Raw genomic sequence first — 23,558 nt, 5'->3', positions numbered from 1 at the left:
ATGATTATCTTGGTCTGATCAGCATTTGGGTATATGTTATGATTGCTCAATAATTGAGTTCTTCATGGACAACGACTGCTTGGATGTATTTATAGTAGACAGTGTAGGTGGAGACTTTCGAGGTTACATGCGCACAAACTATGTTTTGTGGAAGACACAGTTGAGAAATAGTTATGCTTCATTGTGATCTCGGTAAGTTGCAGGATTTGACATGTGGCTTCAGTTCTTATTTTAGCTGAAATGATGAGTGATTGCTCGACTTTTCTTTATTGTTCCCAGGTGATATCCTGTTCTGTTGTCTGCTTTTTTTGGTTTCATTTATTTCTTTGCTAATTGAAATGATGCTCTAAGGGGAAAAGTAGAAATAAATTGGATCCCGTTTGCATTTGCTAGAAGTCAATTATTTATTACTCATACTTGAATTATAGAGCTAATGTGCTTCTTTCTCTGCTCATCTACATTTTCTTGAGTGCCCTGCTTCTACTGAGGTGCAGTCACTCTTTTTCATCAAAGCAAGTTTATATGCATCACAGTGTCAGTCGTTGGTGTAGGTTATTAGTAGATGTCGTGTAGAAACTTCTATTATCACATAATTCAACTTCTTGGTACTCTTATCTTCAGGCCAAAAACATTACACCAGGAAAATGTGTGTGATATGTTCTGCAGTGGCTAGTGAAGGGGATTCCGCTATGCATGTGGTTGTTTTTTCAATGATCTGATGTTGATCAAGTACAATATGACTATAGAGCATAGGCAAAAAGGGTACTTCCTTAAAAACATTCTTTTGAATGTAACTTTTAGGCTGTGCCTTGAGAGTTCACCGCACTTGATCACAGATGGTGGGTTGGTGAATTCGATGGTGGCCATGGGATTGCTATGCACTTTTTTACGACAAGTTTTAGTTTCCGTACAATGATGCCTCTTATTGTAATAACTATGAAGTATTTAGGCTGGACGAGTGATACTATAAAGCTGTCTTCTGCTTTCCAACTAGTATCAATGTACTTTGCATTCATTGAGGTAAGTGTACAAGTGTCTTATCTCACCGTTGCGAAATATGAGCAAAGAAAAGTTTTCTAACCCATGGTGTGTTGCATGCAAGAAAATATGTTGCCCAATGATACAATTGTATAAACAGGACGGTATGAAAGGGATGTGCCCTCCATGATCATCCTGGTAGGCACTGAACTGAGAGAACAGATAGGGGAGTAGACAAACGGAAGAACTTTGCCCCAAATTTTGATAACAACAGCGGCAGAAAATGCAATAAATTTTGATAATGACATCGGCAGAAAATACAATTTCCATACAAAATGGCGCTAGAATATTTTATTTCCACCAGAGAGCTGTTCAAGGAGGCAGATAAAATCCTTGGCAAGTAAATTATCTCATGCTCAGAAGTTTTCACACTCTACATGAGCAAAATTTAGTTCACAGCATTCTACTCTTGGGACTCGTTATTTAACAAAAATCTATTCTCCGGTGACCGCAAATCACAGTTAGACAACCCACGCTGGAAATAATTAACATCTGTGGATTATATGTTCCTTTATGTGACTGGGGTTATCAGAGTAGAAGAATTTGGAGAAAATAGGGAAGTCAAAAACAGCTTCAAAGCAACATGGACTCTGGATTCTCGATGTAACCTTTAAAGGCCTTGAGCCATTCTGCTCCAATGGCACCTAGAACACAGCATTAACATACCTCATTAGAACAAATCAATATCTACATACAGTTAAAGATGAATTAGTGATAGTTTAATATATCTGTTCAGTCGTTGTATGCCAAACAGGGCAACTTACCATCAATGACCCGATGATCACAGCTTAATGTCACAGACATGAAGGAAGCAAACTTATACTGGTCCGGACCACCACCAGGTATCACTCTCTTTTCAGCTGTGCATACAGATTCAAGAAGGAGGATAAAGATCAGCATGATACAAACACCAGAAACTGCAAGAAGGAATAGAGTTTGACTTACCAGATCCAACTGCTAGAATGCCTGACTGAGGTGGATTAATGATGGCACAGAATTGCTTGATGCCAAAAGGCCCTCCTAAGTTCGAAACCGTGAATGTGCCCCCCTGCAAACAGTATATTGTAAGATTTATACTGTGAGCAACTACAACCTCTATGAAGCTTATTAATTAGTCCTTTTTCACCTCGTAATCTTCTGGTTTCAAGCTGTTTTCTTTTGCTTTCTGAGCCAAATGCTTAACTTCATCAGAAATTTTTGATAAACCTTTCTTGTCAGCATCCTGCAAAGTTAAGCATAAAGAGTCGTGACATGCATGGCATGATTACTAGTCTCAAGGTGAAAGCAGGCACAGACAATTACTCACCTTAATCACAGGCACATACAACCCATTATCAGTTTGCACAGCGACATTAATATTCACATTGTGATACCTGTATTATTCATAGAAGATATTGCAATTCAGAAGCCGGTGATAACTAAGCAACAATCCGCTTTGTTAAGCACACTTACTGGCGAATATAATCGTTGGTCCATGAACTATTACACTGGGGAACTTTTCTAAGAGCCAAGGCAGCAGCCTGCAGTCAAATAGTTGTGTTAAAGCAATTGACTCTAAGAAAACTCTAGTTACTTGAACACAGTATTAACATACTTCAAAGGAATTTATCCTTATAGGTGCTGATTCATGATGAATAGAAGCTAAAAACTTGCTATTGTAGGGTTAAACAGACCTCGCATCTTCCAAGAGGAGAGACTTCAACAAATGGAAGGAAAGTAGAGAACAAAAAGAAAAAAGACGTAGGCATGTATCTAACATAATGTTGTTGCCAAAGGCCTCTCATACCTTAATCACAAGATCATTAACGGAAATCCTTTTCCCACCTGAAGCTTCTTGCAACGAATTCAGCTGGCTGCGCAATCTGCAGACAAGTAGAGATTAAAAGAGATACGACTAATTTGGTGGCGCTAATTTTCATTTGCAGTAGATTGAGCACTCACTCCATAAGCTTGTCAACACATGTATCTACAGTAAGGTAATAGTGCGGGATGGTTTGTTTTGATTGCAACAACCGCAATGCTGTCACCTGCACCGATAGCAACATATGTTAGCTGCTGCAGAGAACAACAATTGAGATGCTAAAAATGCATCTGTCTAACTTGACCATTTGCATTAATTGCACACCAGAGACTCTATGGTACTTAGTACAGGAGGATGTGCTTTGAAGACTATGTTTCCAACTTCCCTGGTTGAGGTTAGGCATGGCAGCAAGGTTCCTTATTGCTTATTATACACCTTTTAATCTATTGTAAACCAAGGATATTTCTGCCAGCAAGATGAGAACGAACGAATCTACTCTTGCTTTGCTATTACAGGAATTGATATCTATGTCAAAACAATACCTTTCTAATTTGCGTATGTGGGATGTCAGTGTAATCCAAAGCAGCAGAGATTGTTGTGTCAGCCTTAGGAGCTTGCGGAACTTCCTTACCACGTGAAGCTACAGTACAGAGAAGGTAAAAGCTGGATTATCAAATACTATAACTGTAGCAAACAAGCACTTCCGGGTGCATGAAGAAGAGAAACATCCAGATGGCACTTAAGTACAAGCAAACACAGGGCACAAGAAAACTACCAAGATAATCTTCAATATCAGCCTTCACAATGCGCCCATCAGGACCAGTTCCTTTGATGTTTGAGAGAGATACCTGCATTAATGTAACGGAAGTGTATCACATGAAAGAAATCAGTTCAAGAGATATGTGACACGAAAATAAAAGGAGTACCACCCGAGCTAAAGCAGTCGAGTGGCTTTTATAGTTGAGTATCTAATTTACATTGTTATCTTCAGCAAGTTTTCTGGCAAGAGGACTAGCAAAAATGCGATTTCCAGCTGAAGATGGTGCACTAGGCGTGGAAACTTTTGGCTCTGGCGAAGTAACAGGCACTTCTGCAACTTCTGGCTTTGTTTGAGTTGGAGCAGAGGGCGCTTTGGGTGCGGGTGCAGCATCTGATGCTGAAGGAGTGTAGTCCTTAAATTTTGCCACATCCTCCTCTTCTTCAACAGTTATGGCAATTATCTAGAGGGAATAAATAATACTTTGATCAGTCACTAAAAGCAATTAGGTGATATTTCCAGCCGAAAATCAACACTCTTTGCATCTAAAACTGGAAATCAGTATGCAATAATGTAGCTCCGGTTCCTGTTTAGATAGGCAATTATTGCCAATTAATTAGTTGATTTAAGTTGGTACCAGTTCACTATGATCCAATTACTGGTACTAGCAAAACCATGGATCATTTTCACACAGTTCCTGGCATAAATAACACGCAGTCTCAACAAAAAACTAAAAAGTTATTCAATGCATTCAGAACAAATTTCATTACTGGGTTAGAGTTCATCACTAAAGAAAGAAAATTCATGTTTGAGTCAGATGGCCCATGTTAAGGATATCAAGCAACAGAGTGAGGATTATGAAGTTAATATGGGCATCATGGGTGAAAATGATAACAGGAAGAGTTTAAGCTATACAAAAAACTAAAAGACACCATAAGAAACTTCAGTCTTAAAAAACTCAGTCTTATTAAATTTGCCTTGTCTATTCAACATATGTTAAGAAAAATCATGAAAAATGCCAGAGATAGTGAATAAGTCCTTTATCCTTGTCAGATAAGTACCTCACCAACTTTAATCCCACTTGATCCATCGCCACGCAAAATTTTTGCTAGATATCCCTCCTCCATGCACTCCATTTCCACAGTTGCTTTGTCCTTAAGACATCAAATGATGGGAAATAGGAATCAGACTTACAAGACAAGTATTTGATTTTATCAGAAGGAGAGCACAGACAGAATCAATAGCACCCACAGTTTCCACTTCACAAAGTACTTCTCCCGGAGAAACTTTGTCACCCTCCTTCTTCAGCCACCTTGCAATATTGCCCTACATTACAGCAAGAGAACAAACAATTAGTATGATACTTGTAGGTAAACAACAAGGAGATCATTCAAAGAACTTCAGAAAGACACGTGCTTCCGTCATTGTAGGTGACAGAGAAGGCATCCCGATCTCTTGATGTGGTGGAACGCCTGAAAGAAGCAGCATGCTCAGCAGTAGATTGATATGAGTCAAACAAAGCTATAGAGAGAGAGGAGCTTGAAAAAAATTATTCAAACTCCTGGAAGAATGGTCAAAATGAGAAAATTTTAAGTTATAGAATTAGTAGTGAATTTTATGCATGGAGTAAGTAGATTAGGTGTACTTTAATATAACATGCCACTACAAATGCCGTCATCCAGTAATCTGCTCACTTCTAACTTTCACACAGCAACCAGCTTAAAACATCCCTCTAAATATCATGCTCAGTCTTAAACAATAATTTATTGGCAGGATTGGAGTACCAGACTAACCTGAATCCGTAGAAAAACTTCTGATTGAGTTTTGTGGTTGACTGGCAACAGGCATGTTAAACAGACCAGTGAGAACAAATATATTTTTACATGAAAAGATATATGGTTTTAAAGATTGTCAGAACCTGTTGCACAGCAAGCCTACTACTGGTGCATGAACCTTCCTTGCTGTCCACAAAGCATTTGACTTGTTCGTTCCCATGGCTGATATCTTCATTACATAATTTAAAACAAAGTTCTCAAGATTTCACCAACTAAACAACATAGGTACTCAAAGGACACCAGGAAACAAGAGAGGCAAAAATTCCAGGATCTAACCACCGTGGCTCCGTTTGCTGAAAGGTGACTAGGTGTAAAGCGACCTCTGCTGGATGAAGTTGAAAAACCATTCCTGTCTCCATGTCCAATACCAATTGGGCTGGGCCCTGAAATATCTGAATCACGATAGACGCATCGGATATGCAAATCTAAAGACGTACAAGATACATGCATACATACATACAAACATACAGAAGAAAATATGTACAAGCGAACAAAGGCACAGATTCACGTAAAAACTCCATGTTATTTAAGTAGAATCATTATGTAATAAATGACGGTTAACGCTAACTGGATGAGGCCTAAAATTCATGCCACAAGCCAAGCATTAAGAAAGCAGAAATTTAGTTCCAAAAGTCACTGAATATTTCTAAAGTTTGCAAACTACAGAATTAAAATAAGATAAACATGTCGTTCTTGTTTGCTATGTACTAGATGCTATTTGACAAAACCTTCATTCAAGCATTGGGAAACCATTCGACATATTCTGCACAGACAGCATAGTCTAAAAGTTAGAAGTAACCTCATTCTAGAATTATGACTTATCAAATCACTGTCTATATAACCTGGCATTTGATCTTGATCTAGTACAAGTTAGCTCAGAAGCTAGACTCATTACACATAATTGAGACAGTAGCAGGATTCTCATAAACACTTACTTTCAGCATTAACTTGATATGGAAGTTAGTTCAGTAAAATAAAGTGACTAATTGCTCATGAATATTTAATACATGAATCCAGATTAAAAGAAATGCACAAGAAGCTTAATCATGAAGACCGTCTTTGCACCATAGCATCACATTACTCTATAAGGCATTAGAAAAATTCAGACAGCAAGCACCAATAGATCAAAATGTTGCCAGAGATAAAAGGTTTCAGGACTATGACCGTCCAAGGTGTGAACTAAACTTATTACTTGGGTCCAATTTAAGGATCATATCAGTCAATGGAAGCCAGGACCACAACCTCAACACATGTTCTTAGGTGGCAAATATAAAGAGAGACATGCAGTGTACTGTACTAAAGAAGAATGGAGCAATTGCTCAGTAACTTACCATCTATTTTATCAATCAACGGCCTTGCGTCACTCGTAATCCAGCGTATGGATATTGCACGATCTCGTAAAATGTTATGGGTTTGACGGAGCTGTAGGCAAAAGTTTAATTTATGTACTGAGGGAAAAGGTACACTCCAGAATCAGGAATCAACAAGGAAATGAAGATACTTTCCTTTAGTCTCCCTAGTGAGTATTTGCAGGCAAGTTATTTTAAATCAAAACAGCAGAGAACATGTAAATAAGTCATTATGCTACTACATCACCTAAATAAAGTACTGAGTATAAAAGATATGTTTGGTCAAGGAAGCTGACGGATGATAAATCTACAGCACCGCGACCAATATAATTATAATTTAATTAGGAGAATGAATCTCAAGATAAAGCATCATCACAATACAAATGTACAGAAAAATGTATGTCAAAACTACAAAAGCCGTCATGTAGCGGACCAGGACAGTATTAACAACACCAGTCAGCCACTCACGATTACAAAGCAAATAAGCTCCTAGCTTGTGTACCCAGTAAGACACTCTAAATTTGGCATATCATATCCCATTCCACTAAAGAATTCAAAACACCATGTTTACATGTTAGGTCCCCTTCCTACCACTAGGGAAGATGCTCCCCAAAAAGGTCACCTGCATCAATCATGCATTCCGGGACTTCAGCAATAATTTATCAAAAAAGCTCAACGGACGCTGGGCTTCGCCCCAGTCGACTAACAACAAGTCAATCCCCGAATTAACACCAAAGGACAATAAAAATTCTGAACAAAACCCACCGCTACACAACATTCTCACACCGCACTGTCCTTCGCAACTTCTAAAACGAATGTAAAGCTCAAAAGCAGCAAATCAACGGTAAGATCCCAAACATATTGCGAATCATTTCACCCACAATATCTTGAAATACGAGCTAACATTCCCGATTCAGATTCAATCTCTCGTATGTAAACTGACGATCCAGATTAAGAAATAGAATCAGAAAACAAGACAAAATAAACAAATGCATCCATACATGTCAGCGGAAAAACACTTAATCATGTCATCGAAAATGGAGCACCTTTTTGGAGTAGTGAAAAATCCGAGCACCGCACGTCATGCCGGAATCCCTCGCTCTTCACCGGAGTAAGATCAAATCGTTGGGTGGGTTGATTAGTGGGAATCCTAGGGTTGGCTTTTGAACGGTCGAAAAAGGCAGGCGGACGGTAGTATATTAAACGGGTTTGGTTGTTTGTATTTGTTGAAGTAGTAGTGAAATGTAATAATACCACTTTCAAAGTGTGCGTTATGTGTGTGCGGTGGGGCTAAAATATAATATAAAACTAAAACAGAGTCAGCAACATACAAACCGCACACCTTGCATTCCCATTTTCTATTTTTTCCTTTTTGGTACCAAAAAAAGGGGCTATTTACCATGGATTGAGGGCGTATTTGTGAAATTTTCTGTCGTTAAATAATTGATAATTTTAAATAATAATTATCGCAATATTAAAAGTGAATAATATTAATAAAATTAATTTGAAAGGGATAAAACTTAAATGGAGCAGTATTTGAGGAAGAATATTTTTAAAATAAAAGGGATAAGCACACTCCCCTCTTCTGAGGTATGGTGTAATAAAACGAATTGATTGTTTTATTAATATCAACAAATTCGATAAATTTTGACTAATGGAATGGCTTATTTATTAGACAAAAGCAAATTTCAAGGGTGTTATATGTAATTTTTTAAAGTACATGGGGTCTACATATAATTACACTAAATTTCAGGAAAAATGAGTGTAATTATTCCAAAATATATTTGATTGATTAAACATTATTGATGCATACAATAAATATTTTTTCAAATCCAAATTTAAAACAGATCGAAGTCCAAATCAATGAGTCAGGCCCACATTCGCTCAACCCAGCTGCACGAACCCCGCTAACCCAAGCATATTTGATAGACAACAAAACTATTAGACCAACTAGCCCAGTCCTATTGCCCTACTAACGGGACAATGCCTTAGAACATTATCTATACTAATAAGCTCAGTGTCGAACAACAAGGCCGCTACGTCAGTCATATTTTACATATCATAACCTATGTCATCATAAAAAGGTATTATTAGGGACATTATAAGCTAGTTGGATCCAACTTATGGAAACATGTATATAACTCCTTATATTCTCGATTGTTCTTACATGATCTCTTATTGCTACATGTATATAACTCCTTATATTCTCGATTGTTCTTACATGATCTCTTATTGCTGACATATCTTTTCGATGACAACTGAATAATTACTATCCCTATAAAATAACATCCCACTTATTTTGGAGATGTCTTAACCGTCTCCAACTATACCTAAACTTTCAAAATATGCTCCTGTAAATAGGGGGGTTTAGATAACTCAACAAAAAAACTATAACTCCCACTTTGCAATCCCACTCGGATTCTAACGCTGGAGTTTTTAATTTAGTAACTAAATAACTCCATTTAAAAGGAAACTAACGCTGGAGTTTTCGTCATCTTACTTCTTTTTACCCCTCTCTTACTTCTCCCAACTTTTATTATTCAAACTTTTGAAGCATAGTTTCCATATATTTAATCAAAATAGATTTTAGTAATAACAAATATTAATAATTGAAATATATATAAATATTTTGGAAGGTTAAATTATACATAGACTCTTTTAAAAAATATAAAATTACAATTTTATCTAACTATTTTTTTTTTAAAATAACACTTACACCCACCCATAAATTAGTCGTTTACAACTAACCCACTTCCATTATGATTGAACAAAAAATAATGACATAAGCAAAATAATTACATAAATTTTAAAATTACACTTATTTAACATTCCCAAAGTAATTTTATACCTGCAATTGGGTAAATATATAATATATATAATTAAATTGGAGTAATTATAATAAAATATTATTATCAAACTATGTGTAATTATTCAAAGGTTGACAAAGTAATATGGATACTTAATATGGGACATACCATTGACAAGTATGGGACATACTTCAATTAAGTAAACGTATCTAATGTGTCATTGCTATTAGTATTTTTCTTAAAAAAAAAAAAAGAAAGGGGGAATTACTTAAATAAGAAAAGTAATTAGAAAAAGAAATCGTAGGACATATAAAAAGGTACAAAATTGAGGTGCACTCGAGCGGGAGACAGATTTCACATACACACACACACACACCCAAAGGCAATTTTCAATATTTTCAATTTCTGGACCCTACGAAATTTCGAAATTCTGGAAATCAGCTAAAAATTATTGATCGTTTCCTCTCAAATTCAGATTAACACTCATTCAGATTGTTTACAGCGGATTGATTCTGCTGGCGACCGTGAATTGTTCGAAGGAGGAGAGGTGAAATGGGGAATCAGAAGCAGAAGTGGACGGCGGAGGAGGAGGAAGCACTGAAGGCGGGGGTGGCGAAGCACGGCGCTGGAAAGTGGAAGAATATCCTCATAGATTCAGAGTTCGCTCCAAAACTTGCAAACCGTTCCAATGTTGACCTCAAGGTTCATCATTTTGTTTGCCTCCTGCCTTTAATTTGGATTTTTTTTTAATTTTTCAATTTTACTTGCTTATATTTTTAGTTCACGATGTTTTGTCTGTCAATGTAGCTTCAGAACTGTGATTTCTGTTAATTCTTGGTATTTGACGCTATGCTATCTCTATCTGATGGTGTTCTAAAATTTGGACCTGAGATTTAATTGGCCATAGATGTGATCATACCGTGTCTTTTATATGTTATTGGAAGTGTACGACTGAAGATTTGTCAATGATGTACTGTTTAGTATATTTGAAATTTATTTCTTTACTCTCTCTTGCTGCACCTTACTTCCCAGCATGCACTAGTGTATTTCATTGTTACCCTGTCAACAACTGGCTTAGTTCAAGCACTTACCAATTCTGTATCCTACGAGAACGTCGCTGCTTTTATGTCTTGGTCACTTGGGAAAATTATTGTGCAATTGGCACTGTATTGATAACACTATATTATTTATTATTACAAGTGGAATTTAGGACAAAACTTGAGTTTGGGTACTAGTTTCTGCACATTTTCTTTAGTGTATTTTCAGTGGTTTTTGAGAATACTGTCGAGGAAACTAGACAATAAAGATATAAGCATGTGGTTCTTGAAATACAAAATGTTGGAAATACAAAGCTCCATTTTGACCTCGTATTTTGGGAGTAAATGGAAAGAGAAAACATCGAAAGATAAAACAACAAAGATGTATTGTTTGAAGTAGTAAAAGATTTTTCCTTAGTGTTTTTACTCATTAAAAATCCAATACCCAAACATTAGGGTTTGGGATTTCAGTAAAATGTTGTAAGAAAGCAAGTTGTCAGAAATGTTCTTCTCAGCTCATATGGATATCATCAAACTTCTCTCTAATCATAACCCAAAAATAAATAAATAAACAATAAGTTAATTATGTTTAGCATGTAAAATTGTTTGACATCCACATCTGTGCTTCTTCCTTGTATTTGTTTTAAAGGTATTCATTGATCTCTTTCTGATTTATCTAATCAGGACAAGTGGCGGAACATGGGTGCTAGCCATGGACAAGGCTGTAGAGATAATTCTGTGACTCCAAAAGCAAAAGCAACTGCATCCAATGCAGCAGCCCCAAAACCTCAAAATAGTTCTACTGTTTTTAGTTCGAAGGAGAAGGCTAATGAAAATCCTCCACATAGCCCACAGGAAACAAAGAATGTCCCCAAGTATGTTTCCTTTCTTTATTTCTGCTGATTTAGGTTTTACTATGATCTAAAAATTGGTCTCTCCCAGATTATGACCAGTGATTGTGATCCCACTCCACATTTTGCACAGTAAGCCCCTGCTTGCATTCCATCTTCCACTTTTTAATATATTTCTTCTTAACTTGACACACCTAAGCTGAGGGTATTCTTGAAACTTCAGCCTATGGTTGTCTATTGCCCAGCCCAGGATTTTAGTTTAGATGCTAACATTTTTATTGATTTGCTTTTCTGTATAATCTGATATTGGAGACCTCACCCTTGTTAAACCCACTGTTCTAATATTTGTTTTTCATCGTGTAGATATTGCATATATACATCATTCTCTATTGCTATTTCATGTGAGACTACTCTCATGTTTCTCAGATACAATGCAATGATACTTGAAGCACTTTCGTCCTTGAAAGACCCCAGCGGCTCTGATATTGGTGCAATTGTTGGTTTTATTGAGGTTGGATATTGCATTCTCCCTCTGTTATACTGTATGCGTGCAATAAAAGGAGATCTTATGAAGTTATCTTAAGTTTTTGCTTAAATTGATTTCTAGCAAGTCCATTGGGCTTTCTTGTAAGATGAGTTTGATAACTTATTCAGTATTGACTGAAATATTACATGTCATTTTCTTTTGACGCATAAAACTAACAGGAATCCCTTTTAAGTGTTCTACAGCTCTTGACTCATCCTGTTCACGTGTTCTACTTCAATGTAATTGAAATTACTCCAAATGACCTACAATTTGAGTGATGACAAACAATTTAGACTATTATATGCATTTCACTTGAATTGAAATTTTAAAAGAACATTAGTAAACCTTGAAAAGAATAAATATGTTCATGAAAGTGGGCTTTGAACTTGTTGCATTTAGTTGCACCTTTTTAAAAATACATGAATTTGCTTACCTTTGTGGAGAAAATCAGCTGCCAGCTAAAGTGAGTATTTGGTTGTATGATGACTTGCACTTCTTGCTTTTGCATTACGGGAAAAAGTGATCTGCATGTGTTGCTTAATTCACCAGGTAGGATAATATATAACAGAAGTTTAATGTGTATGTCTCATGTTTGACAGCAAAAGTATGAGGTGCCACAAAATTTCAGAAGGTTATTGAGTTCAAAGCTGAGAAAACTTGTTTTGCAAGGCAAACTTGAGAAGGTATATGATTTCCTCTCTGATAATATGAAACCATGAGTAACCTGAACTCTAAACCATAATCCTGTCAGAAACATAGATTTAGACTTTGAGATACTTAGACTTCCAGATCATTCACTTTAAAGTTCACTTTAGTATGATGTTATGCTCTTCTTACCACTTGCAAATGCTTTTTATCTTTTCTGTTTTAGGCTATATCTGTAATGGGTTAAAACCACTCTGTTAAACATGTCAAGGGATTGTGAGCTGCAAGTACTCTCCTCATGACACAAGATTACTTGTAACATGGACTAGGACTTACTATGTCTGGATTCATGCCAGAAGTTGGTGACTAGGATCATATCTTGGATGTGGCTGCAAGTTGGAAGATGAAGCTAAAATAGGACTAATGCAACTAACAACAAACTTATCGAATAATTAGATATACAGTTGTCCATGTCTCCAGCTCCCTTTCTCACAAGGATTTAAGATGGTATATGTCTAATTTTTATAATAAATGTTGCTCTTGACATATTGCTCAGGTTCTACAATGCTACAAGATTAAAGATGCTTCCTTGGGCACCAAAACACCAAGTCCAAAACAAAAGGATGTCAGACCAAGGCCATCACAGCAGTCTAGTTTGACCATCTCTGATGAAACAGTGGAAGATGCAGCTAGATCAGCTGCCCAGTGGATCGCTGAAGCAGAAAATAAAGCCTTCGTGATGGCTGAAGCACTTAAAGAGTCTGAAAGGGTCTCACAAATGGCTGAAGATGCAGATGCAATGCATACACTCTGTAAAGAGCTTTTTGAAAGATGTAAGTTTCGCCACTCCCTCCCATTGTACTGGCTATTATTCCTGTGTCGGTCTATGAAAGATATATCATTTATTTGTCCTCCATATCAAGGAATAAAAAAGGAGACTACAAATTCTAAAAGCAATGACTAATATTCCTGCGTTATATAGGATAACTTGACATGATATAGCTTTCTCATACGTGTATTTTTCGTTTTCAGGTTCCCGAGGTGAATACATCCTTATGGATTAGCTGATCTGTATGATAGAGTTACTAATTCGTCATTGTATATAAGATCCAATGAGAGAGGAGATGCTCCATCTTCTCCGTACCAGAATGAGACTAATTTTGTTAGCTAGGAGGCGACAGGCTCAAGATAATTCTGTATTTGTGAGTCTATGCAGTTAGGTGATAATTAAAGAATTCTTGCAAGGGTGCCATGCTTTTGACATATCATCGGATTTAGGGACGACTACTAATTGATGTGTATTCTGGCCATCTCTTCTCAACTCTCCCCTATGGTCCTGGGTCTGTGATATTGTTATATAACATGACAATTCTTCATTACCTTTAAAATCGTCCGGTTTCTATTTCTCTCTCCTGCACTTATTTCTGGATTGGTCCCTTCTATTGGTAAGTTCCTCGTTCTCTTGTTTCATTCACTTTTTACTATCATTTCAGCCTATTCTTGAGATCATTTTAGCAGGTACCTAAAGAAACATGGCGAATACTACAAAAGATAATAGTGAATGCAGCCAATTTTTATCTAACACCACCAACCCAATTTGAGACTAGACAACAACAGATAAAAGTGCCCAAAAACTTAGTACAAATGTTCAGTTACAAATTCATCTACTTTGGTTTTAAACCAAGTCAAAAGACTAACACAGAGGGTGGGAATTATAAAAGGATAGTTTGTCCATCCATGAACTCATAAGAGCTCACTCATACAAAAAATGACTTGCTCTGGAGTGCACAATCAAATCCGGATCTCAACCTATAAGAGCACAAGCCCAAGCTCTGATGGTCTCAGTACATGCCTTAGCCGGTAGTTGTAGAGATAGTAGTGAAGTTTCCCATCTCCAGGTCCAAATTTCAGCTCCTTCAAGAAAGTCTCATTTTGCATAACATCCAAAGCATTGAAGACATCGTAGTCCTTCTTTTTGGCAACAATGAGAGCATCATTCATTAGCTGAAGTAAAGGAGTCTTTGTGGCCACGTTATAGTAAGAGTATGCAGCCTTTAGGATGGAATGGTTTTGGTTACCAAGTATAGAAGAGGGAAGAGTGTAAAAACTGCAGAAGTCAGTGATTTCATGAGTTTCCGGACTTTCGACTAAATAACTATCAATAACATCTTCCTTTGGCAGCAGCCAGTGCTCAATATCATTCTCATCAAAATCAGGTGCAACAACAAATTGCTTCAAGTAATTCCTGAGCAAACGAGTAACAGCCGGAACATCATGAGGTTCCATCTTTCTGAACCCAGGAGTTGCTGTCTGCTCTGGTAACTTGTACAACTTTATTGTTCGGCTCATTGTCATCCTTGCACCAAGCCTGGAAAACCCAACATCGATAAGCTTCTTTGGATTCAAAGATCTGTGCCAATACTGACAAGTTGTTATTGGTGTAGGGAGGACAACACCAGCAGTATAAGCCGCCTGCCAGATATTCTCCAAATGAACCCTTCGTGTAACCTCTTTAATCATGACAGGAGCAAGTCTTTTTGATCGAAGCTTCTTGTGAACGCACAGAAAATTTACCTCCGCCATCAACACAACAGCATCATGGACTCGGATTTTAGCAGGAATCCCAGTAATAAACGCAACCAACTTTTTTGAACTTTTCACCCTCACTCCAATGTGCCAGCTTCGGAAATAACCAGGAGGACGAAGTGCCCATCTAAGAAACTCCTTTGAGTAATTGAATCTGAACATGTTCTCGTCATCCTCAACATAATTATTGGTCAACAAAGCATACACCTCATTGCACACCTCCTCAGAATCTAAATCACATGTAATCCATTCATAAGGACCTGGAAGATTATATGGCTCTTGTTTGACTTCGGACAGTGGTGTTGGTTGTTCAATTGGGCCTTCAGGTAGGCTCGTATCTCCGAGATCCTTGAACTGGCCAACAGGTTGGGTTTCCCAAAACTTATGCCTCTTCGAAAGGGAGAGAGACTCTTGGACCTTCTTTGCCAATGCATCAATTGATATTTCATTCTCGTTTTCTGGAGGTTTACTATTATCACCAGAGGGAACGTTGTTTTCAGTTGGTGCATCGTTTTCAGCCATTCTCAAAAGACTTGGTCTGACATTTCATTAAGACAGCAGCACAAATCACATTTCCAACAAAAATAGTTATAAAAATTTAGCGATATACTACCATCTGTAAAAAATAGTTAAACTCTCACTATCATCAACATGAAGGTTACAAGATTTAGGCGTCACAGACAGACAATCGCATCCACTCACACGCATAAGCAACTAATTCATCACAATGCAGTATCAAATGCTTTAAAAAAGAATAAATAACTAGTAGGAAAAACATAGATACACTCAATTTCTCATCCGAACAACACTCACGCAAGTCCAGACCAATAGCACGAACACAATCAGAAAAGTAACATCATTATCCATGCAATTTCATCAACTTTTTGCACTAGCTGAACAAGGAACGAGTCTAAATAGTGGACAGTACAATTAATCACACAAGAAACAATTTCGCAGCTAAATTTCACATTTTCCGGAAAACCCCAGATCATAAATTAACAGAAAACATCCAGATTTCCAATTATTCACCGGTATTCTACTTGAATTTCACACTGACTTTACAATAAGCTAAAACCAAGCATTCGCCCAATTTGCAGATTAAGATCTGAACCAGCAAAAATCATAACACAGAATCAGAACACGGAATTGCGAGAGTGCGTTTACCTCAAACAAGATTAGAAATCCGTATACGCACAATTATGGAGATATATGGTGTTTAGAATTGGGAATTTTTGTGGGTGTATTGCACTACAAATTAAAGGAGGTTGATTGTTTAGAGAGAGATGAAATGGGTGATGGGGATCAACGAAAAATGAGGGAAGGAATCATGAAATTTGAGCTAAAGCAATGGGAATATTGATGTTGGAACAAAAGATGTACCTTTTCCTTTCATTAACCCTAACATCAACATGCATGGGCATTTTCGATATTTCAATGTGACATTTGCAATTTTTGTTCCCCTCCACACACACATATTCATGTATCCACCCAAAATTTGAATCCAAAATCTTTAAAAATAGATCTGGAAGTTCAAACTAATGGACTATCCTCTAATATTTATAATTTTGTAGTGACGAAAATAAATAATTTTTTATTATTGAAGAATTTGAAATTATAAATTTCAAAATCTTAATTACAAATTATTTAAATGTGTTCATATAATTAGTTCTATTTTTAAAATATATTTTGTTGAATATTTTTTTCAAATGGAGTCATTTAAAACTCTTTTTTCAAATTCAAATCGATCAATTTAAATCCAACGGATTAAAAGCCAAAAGCATTCTTGTGCCCTTAGTAATCTAAGCTTTATAATTGTGTTCAATCGATAATTTTTTTTATTAAAATCAATTTTATAGGAGCAAATGATTATAATTGTGGCGCTTGATACTTCATATATCCATTTACTATAAATATTTAAGTAATAATTGATGTGCATAAAAATAGGCTAATTCAAATAGGCCTAGGCGATTCAAAAATAAGAAAGAAATGAGAGCCCATAACATCTTAAGAGACCCAAGAGGGACTTGGCAAGCGGCCTTGGGCGGTGCTCCCTAGAAAACAGATTGGCGATGAAAGGAGGTTAAAGGCATTCCCTTACTCGAATTATGATCAAAGCCCGATAAATGGACTTTCCACAAAAATAGGAGTTCTCGCAAGAAATGAGTCCTTCCCCAAGCAAAGATGTATTGTTGCGGGTTGATCAGTTGAAGATAAGACCAAGTTAAGTCTTATGCGCACGAATTTGGACCCTTTCTTCCGAGGATAAAGGAGGTTTGCAGAGTCTCATCAAAGCTGGACGGCCCCTCTATATGTACAGGTGCAGTCCCTTAACAACTTTCAGTCTCTCTACAGGGAAACTTTCAGTCTCTCTACAGGGAAACTTTCAATCCCTCTACAGGGATACCCTCCAAAATTTGAAAAATCACTCTCTATTTTTGTTTTAGCATTCGAGTTGCACTTTTAGCACGATTTCTCTCATGAAATTGCTTACTCTATCATGATTTCTCATTACATTTTATTTCTTATAATTATTTTTCTCCTAAATTCAATACTAACTTAGGTGTCGGAGTGCTAACGCCTTTTTTACAGGTTTCCCTTTAGGATTTGCATTCGCTTCGGCCCAAGTTCTGAACATAGTTCATATCAATTGGATCCGTGTGATTTTTAATGCATAAATAATATATTTCATAATAATGAATTTCATGTAATAAATTTAAGAAAATGTGAGAAATAAATCAAATAATTACATTAAAAAAATTAATTATTGACATTTTAAGTTCCTATAAATAGTCCAAGAATTACATTTCTATTTGGATCTTTTTTCTTTTTCTTTCCCCCCTTTTTGTGTTGGAGAGAAAAAATCTAAAATACAAGAGAATTTTGATTCATTACACAAAAAAAGGAGAGCAATTTAATTTGTTTTCAATTGGGAAAAAAATCCATTTATTTCAATTTAATTTAATTTTTTGAAGTAAAACAAGTGGGCCGGATCCCAATGCCAAAAGCAAGTATATGAGATTCCAAGCCCATCACAAAAATGGATCCAAATCCAATGTGAGCTGAGGGCCTGGTCCATTAGGAAAAGGCCCAGTTTTACCGACTCTTGAACAAGTGTGTATCATTTTCAGGTGATTATGAAAAAGAAAAAAAAGGAAAGAAGTGTTGTTACTATCCAAGTTATATATTTTTTGAATTATTTTACTTTTTAAAAAATTAAGTTACAAAATTATCTTGTTGTTTAAAAATTATCTTGTTTTTTAAAATTTATTATAGTTATTGATGCGTGCAGTTTTAATATGGGTCCAATAATCTTGATAATAAATTTGGGTTAATTGAGCAAAATAATTTGAGAAATAAGACCTGCAAGACAATGCGTTAGTATTTCGACGCTCAAATTAGTTTCGGATTTAAGAATAAATAAAAAAAATAAATCATAATGAAAAATTGAGATAAAAATAAGATTTTCATAAGAGAAATATAATCAGAGTACGAGTTAAGAGTTGCAGCAAAATAACAAGACAATTTCCAGATTTTTGAAGGTGTTCGTGTTGAAGGGTGTTGCCTGTATTTATAAATAAGACGTCCCCCTTTGTGGGGACTTTTACACGTTACCTGTATCTCTGAGAAAAAAGGTAAGAAAATCATGAATAAGGCTCGATTTCATCTTATCTCTAACTTGATCAGCACGGTTTTTGTTAGAGGATGACTCCTTTTACGTGAGAACTCCTACTTTGCAAGGAGTCCAAAAAATTGGGGGCACTTCCCTTTTCCTGGGCAGGCCTATGGTCTGGTAAGTCATGTACTGCGCTTCCCTCTTCGGCCGAACTTGGTAATCTTCTAGTGCGTTGTCCTCATCATGGGTTGTCGTATTCTTCACGGGCTGGTGGGTTCGATCTATGTTGTACATTCCTTATTAGGCTAAGCGTTTTTGGACTATACACATCAGTTATAAATATTGCTTTGTTATTTAAAAAATTACAAATACTCCGTTAAATTTACGACTATTTCACAAATACTTTTCATACAATGAGTTATAATAATGGAGTATTTATTAAACCATCATTAATTTACGGGACATATTTATAATTTTTTAAATTAAAAAATATTTATAATTATAATAAATTTTATAGAAGCACGATGTATTTTTTTTTAAAAAAAAGAGTATGTAACACAATCAATTTGGAGTTGGGAGTTTGAAAATATAATGATTATAAAAGGAAATAAGGAATTGAGAGTGGGAGGTGATGATGTCAATAGGTCGTGCCAATTTCCAGATTTTCTCTAATACTATGAAGAGTGGTGAAGTTTAGGAATTTGCCCTAGCCGCAATTTTAGTATAAAAGGGGGAAACCTTAACCTTAAAGCAGCCCCTTGTTTTTTGCAAACACAAAAGCGAATTCTTTCACCAACTTCTCTTCTTCCTCCAACTCCACGGCGCAGATCCGAGGAGTTATTCACCAATTTAATCAATCACAGTGACAAGATTTTTCTTCGTTCTAATTCAAAGGTTCGATCTATAATAATGCCTTTTTTTATTTCTGCCCTTTTTTTTTTCTGGTTGTTGGGTTTTATTTATCCAGTGTTCTGTAGGTTTTATCGTGTTGGGTTTTTCAGTGTGTTATGGTATTTGATCTGTTATTCTGTACTGTGATAGTGTGAGAAAGTGATGCCTTTAGTGCAAGATATCTCTTTAGGTTTCTGGAGATTCTTTGGGTTTTGGGATCTTGGAATTTGGAGGTTTGCTTATTTTTGGATTAAACCTGTGTAGTGTTCGGCGTGTGGTGTAAGGTTTCAATCCTATATAATGTAATGTCTGCGAGTTTTTTTTTAATGGGATTCAATTTTGGAGCTATAGTTCATTTGTTTAATTGGGATAAGTTATATGTATTGCATCAATGTAGTTGAAGATACTGACTTCGGTGGCACTCCGGTGTGGACTGGGATCCGAAGGAGTAATCCTTTCCAGCAGATTGTTTTGTAATTTATTAGTTTTCTGGGTAAAATGATTCATCTTTTGGTGAAAAGGTTTATGGGCTTCTCTGTTGTTTGACCCTATTTTCGGAACCTCTGGAATGTGTATGTTGCTTGTGAGAGCAGGTATAAAATCTTGGGGAAGAGGAAAATGGGAGCTATTATTTGTAGACCATTTAGTCCTTGTTGTATGATAGCTCCCTGCCCCTCTGAATATCTTCCCCATACATTGTAAAAGAAGTGTAATGCTTGTACTTCATATCTGGTGGATTGCAAGTTTGGCTCTTCTTTGAAATCTTTTATCTTGAAAAATGGATGACATGTGGCTCTTCTGCCCATCTTTTGATCTTTTAAGTTTATATTTTCACTTCTTTAGTTTGATTTCTTTCCCCACCCCACCCCCTTGATTTCCTTTTTTTTTCTTTTTACTCTCTTGTCAGTTTTCCAATATAAACTTGTTACTTCTTATTTAGTACAATAAGCTTATCAATACTTTGTGGAAACTGCAGCTATGGCAGGTTTGGCACCAGCAGGATCACAATTTGATGCGCGTGAGTATGATGCAAAGATGGAAGTGTAAGTTTCCCGTGTGAATAATAATGTGTATCCGGACTTATTCATTGGAATATTGACTGGTAATATAGGAGTAATTTAGATAGATTTTTTTATCTTATTCAATTTTCTGGTGCAGGCTCCAAGTTGATGGACAGGATTTCTTTACTTCTTATGATGAGGTTTATGATAGTTTTGATGCTATGGGTCTTCAAGAAAACCTCCTTAGAGGCATTTATGCATATGGTATGTTTGCTAATGAGCTGTCTTTTATCTTCAGAATAACTAGATCAGGACGATCAAGTTTTTCAAGCCTTATTTAAGAGCCAGATATGCTTGATGGAAGAGTTGTTATGGATAAATTTGATTAGACTTGACTACTTCCTCAAGCCTTTGCCTTTTTACAAATCATTTATCTCTGTTATAACTGGACGTAGCAAGGCGTTCTCATATTGTTTTCACCTTTTTGTCCCATGAAGGTTTTGAGAAGCCCTCCGCCATCCAGCAAAGGGGCATTGTTCCATTCTGCAAGGGACTTGATGTCATTCAGCAGGCTCAGTCTGGAACTGGGAAAACTGCTACCTTCTGCTCTGGCATTTTGCAGCAGCTTGATTATGGTCTAACACAGTGCCAAGCCTTGGTTTTGGCGCCCACTAGAGAACTGGCACAGCAGATTGAGAAGGTTATGCGAGCGCTTGGTGACTACCTTGGCGTGAAGGTTCATGCTTGTGTGGGTGGAACCAGTGTTCGTGAGGATCAGCGGATTCTTTCAGCTGGGGTTCATGTTGTTGTTGGAACCCCTGGTCGTGTGTTTGACATGTTGCGGAGACAGTCACTTCGTGCTGATTACATCAGAATGTTTGTATTGGATGAGGCAGATGAAATGCTCTCACGAGGTTTTAAGGATCAGGTACATTTCTTTTTCTTTGCTTTGCTGTAATAGATTCTGCAACCTTTTGAGCTTGCCAGTAAATACTTGTGTTTGTATAATGCTATATTGTGGATGGCCACCAGTTTTCCTTGTCATTCTGAGATATGGCCCTGTCCATAATTTCGTGATTTTATATTTTCTTTCTTGGAGGACTTACTAATTACTGGATGCTTGTGCTGCTAGATATATGATATCTTCCAGTTGCTGCCAAGTAAAGTACAAGTTGGGGTGTTTTCTGCTACAATGCCACCAGAAGCCCTTGAAATCACCAGGAAGTTCATGAATAAGCCTGTGAGGATCTTGGTGAAGCGGGATGAGCTAACCCTCGAGGGTATTAAGCAGTTCTACGTCAACGTTGAAAAGGAAGATTGGAAACTGGAAACACTCTGTGATCTTTACGAGACCCTTGCCATCACTCAGAGTGTCATCTTCGTGAACACTAGACGGAAAGTCGACTGGCTCACTGACAAGATGCGAGGCCGGGACCACACCGTCTCAGCTACCCATGGAGACATGGACCAGAACACTCGAGACATCATCATGCGCGAATTCCGCTCAGGCTCTTCTCGTGTCCTCATCACAACCGATCTCTTGGCTCGTGGTATTGACGTGCAGCAAGTATCTCTCGTCATAAACTATGATCTCCCAACTCAGCCCGAGAACTATCTCCATCGTATCGGAAGAAGTGGAAGGTTTGGAAGGAAAGGAGTTGCCATAAACTTCTTGACGAGGGATGATGAAAAAATGCTCCACGACATCCAGAAGTTCTACAACGTTATCATCGAAGAACTCCCATCAAATGTTGCTGATCTTCTTTGAGGTGCTTTTTTAGGTTTGTTTGAGGGAAAAAGGGGGGCTTTGAAGTTTCTTGTTGCTAGTTAATGTTTTTTCCTCTTGTCCAATTTATTTTGCAAAAGATCAACTGTTCCACCCAGTCCAACTGCTGCATGCATCTATGCAGCATATATACTAATGCAAATTTTGTCTGTAGGTATGTTTATGTAACGTATGCAATTTTTGCCCCAAAATTTTGGTTAAATCTAATTCACTTATTATCCCTTTTTCGCCATTTTCTTTCTTCTTTTTTTTTTCATATAGTGTTTCTTGAAATACAAATACTCTGGAAGAGGTCTTGTTATCCTAAAATTAAATTTCGATTTTATCTTATCATTCGGATATACCATGCACAAAGTAAATGGGGCTTAAAGGGATAAGTTTAAGGGGAAATGTAATATTTGGTCTGGTAAGATTTTGTTTAAGATTACTTTATCCGTCCAAGTTCATTTTTTGATTTTAGTATTTTTAAATTTTAATATTTGTCTTAGTTTGGTCCTTTGGCCTTTTTTTGTCTAAAAATGGTCAGAGAAAGCAAACTGAGAGAAAAAGTAAAATTTGAGAATGCTAAAGTCAAAAAATGAATTTGAGAGACTAAAGTAATTCTATACAAAAACTGATCAAATATAGTATTTGCCCTAAGTTTAATTATAAAAACATATTTTACTTTTATAAAATTATAGGTACATCTTTGAGTGATGTTGTTTCTATAGAATTTTGTCATTTAATAGGAGGTGTATTTATAATTAAAATTAATTTCAAGAAATGAATTCGTAACTTTGTAATTAACACGGGTGTTTGTATAATTAGATTAAACTATAGAATCAAGAACATTTTTTTAAGTAGAAAGCGACAAGAATGACATTCTTTTTACATTACTTTTTTAAAACTAAAGAAGTGTGATACGTTAATGAGAAGGGGTCAACTAATAGATTTTAATTAAAACCTCAAATCTTGCACCATTGCCAAGAGCCACAAAATCTGCAGCAAAAGTGGCCTCAAAACACAGTGAACTGCCCGAAAGCATCATCAGCTTCA

General features: G+C 36.5%; 4 protein-coding genes across 5 annotated transcripts; 2 read left to right on the top strand and 2 right to left on the bottom strand.

The window, feature by feature from the left end:
- Positions 1-1,301: 1,301 nt before the first annotated feature.
- LOC105157775 (dihydrolipoyllysine-residue acetyltransferase component 2 of pyruvate dehydrogenase complex, mitochondrial) lies at positions 1,302-8,040 on the bottom strand. 2 transcript variants are annotated; one of them, XM_011074250.3, is made up of 19 exons: positions 7,827-8,040; positions 6,763-6,853; positions 5,708-5,814; positions 5,515-5,600; positions 5,390-5,430; positions 5,013-5,068; positions 4,848-4,922; positions 4,658-4,750; positions 3,817-4,059; positions 3,615-3,687; positions 3,382-3,479; positions 2,980-3,065; positions 2,825-2,900; positions 2,491-2,558; positions 2,345-2,411; positions 2,165-2,260; positions 1,984-2,086; positions 1,803-1,898; positions 1,302-1,682 (listed from the first exon to the last, which is right to left on the bottom strand). In XM_011074250.3, exons 1-19 carry the CDS (start codon positions 7,863-7,865, stop codon positions 1,612-1,614), a joined length of 1,665 nt encoding a protein of 554 aa, XP_011072552.1. In that variant the 5' UTR covers positions 7,866-8,040; the 3' UTR covers positions 1,302-1,611. The 2 variants fall into 2 exon arrangements, with proteins under 2 accessions (XP_011072552.1, XP_011072551.1); XM_011074249.3 differs by having other exon boundaries at positions 5,708-5,823; positions 7,827-8,039.
- Positions 8,041-9,907: 1,867 nt separating this feature from the next.
- LOC105157774 (telomere repeat-binding factor 4) lies at positions 9,908-14,052 on the top strand. Its single transcript, XM_011074246.3, has 6 exons — positions 9,908-10,289; positions 11,309-11,499; positions 11,902-11,986; positions 12,601-12,684; positions 13,203-13,479; positions 13,679-14,052. The coding sequence occupies exons 1-6, from the start codon at positions 10,140-10,142 to the stop codon at positions 13,708-13,710; spliced, it is 819 nt and encodes a 272-aa protein (XP_011072548.1). The 5' UTR covers positions 9,908-10,139; the 3' UTR covers positions 13,711-14,052.
- Positions 14,053-14,262: 210 nt separating this feature from the next.
- Positions 14,263-16,643, bottom strand: LOC105157773 (glycylpeptide N-tetradecanoyltransferase 1). Its single transcript, XM_011074245.3, has 2 exons — positions 16,397-16,643; positions 14,263-15,770 (listed from the first exon to the last, which is right to left on the bottom strand). The coding sequence occupies exon 2, from the start codon at positions 15,752-15,754 to the stop codon at positions 14,456-14,458; it is 1,299 nt and encodes a 432-aa protein (XP_011072547.1). The 5' UTR covers positions 15,755-15,770; positions 16,397-16,643; the 3' UTR covers positions 14,263-14,455.
- A 2,854-nt stretch (positions 16,644-19,497) lies between these two features.
- Positions 19,498-22,755, top strand: LOC105157771 (eukaryotic initiation factor 4A-8). Its single transcript, XM_011074244.3, has 5 exons — positions 19,498-19,739; positions 20,713-20,779; positions 20,895-21,001; positions 21,235-21,665; positions 21,870-22,755. Exons 2-5 carry the CDS (start codon positions 20,715-20,717, stop codon positions 22,503-22,505), a joined length of 1,239 nt encoding a protein of 412 aa, XP_011072546.1. The 5' UTR covers positions 19,498-19,739; positions 20,713-20,714; the 3' UTR covers positions 22,506-22,755.
- Positions 22,756-23,558: the final 803 nt, after the last annotated feature.

The sequence above is a fragment of the Sesamum indicum genome, linkage group LG3 (assembly GCF_026168435.1).
Source record: "Sesamum indicum cultivar Baizhima isolate 11 linkage group LG3, ASM2616843v1, whole genome shotgun sequence".
Taxonomy (NCBI): domain Eukaryota; kingdom Viridiplantae; phylum Streptophyta; class Magnoliopsida; order Lamiales; family Pedaliaceae; genus Sesamum; species Sesamum indicum.
Note: the sequence above shows the minus strand (reverse complement) of the source record. Positions and strands in the feature narration are given on the sequence as shown.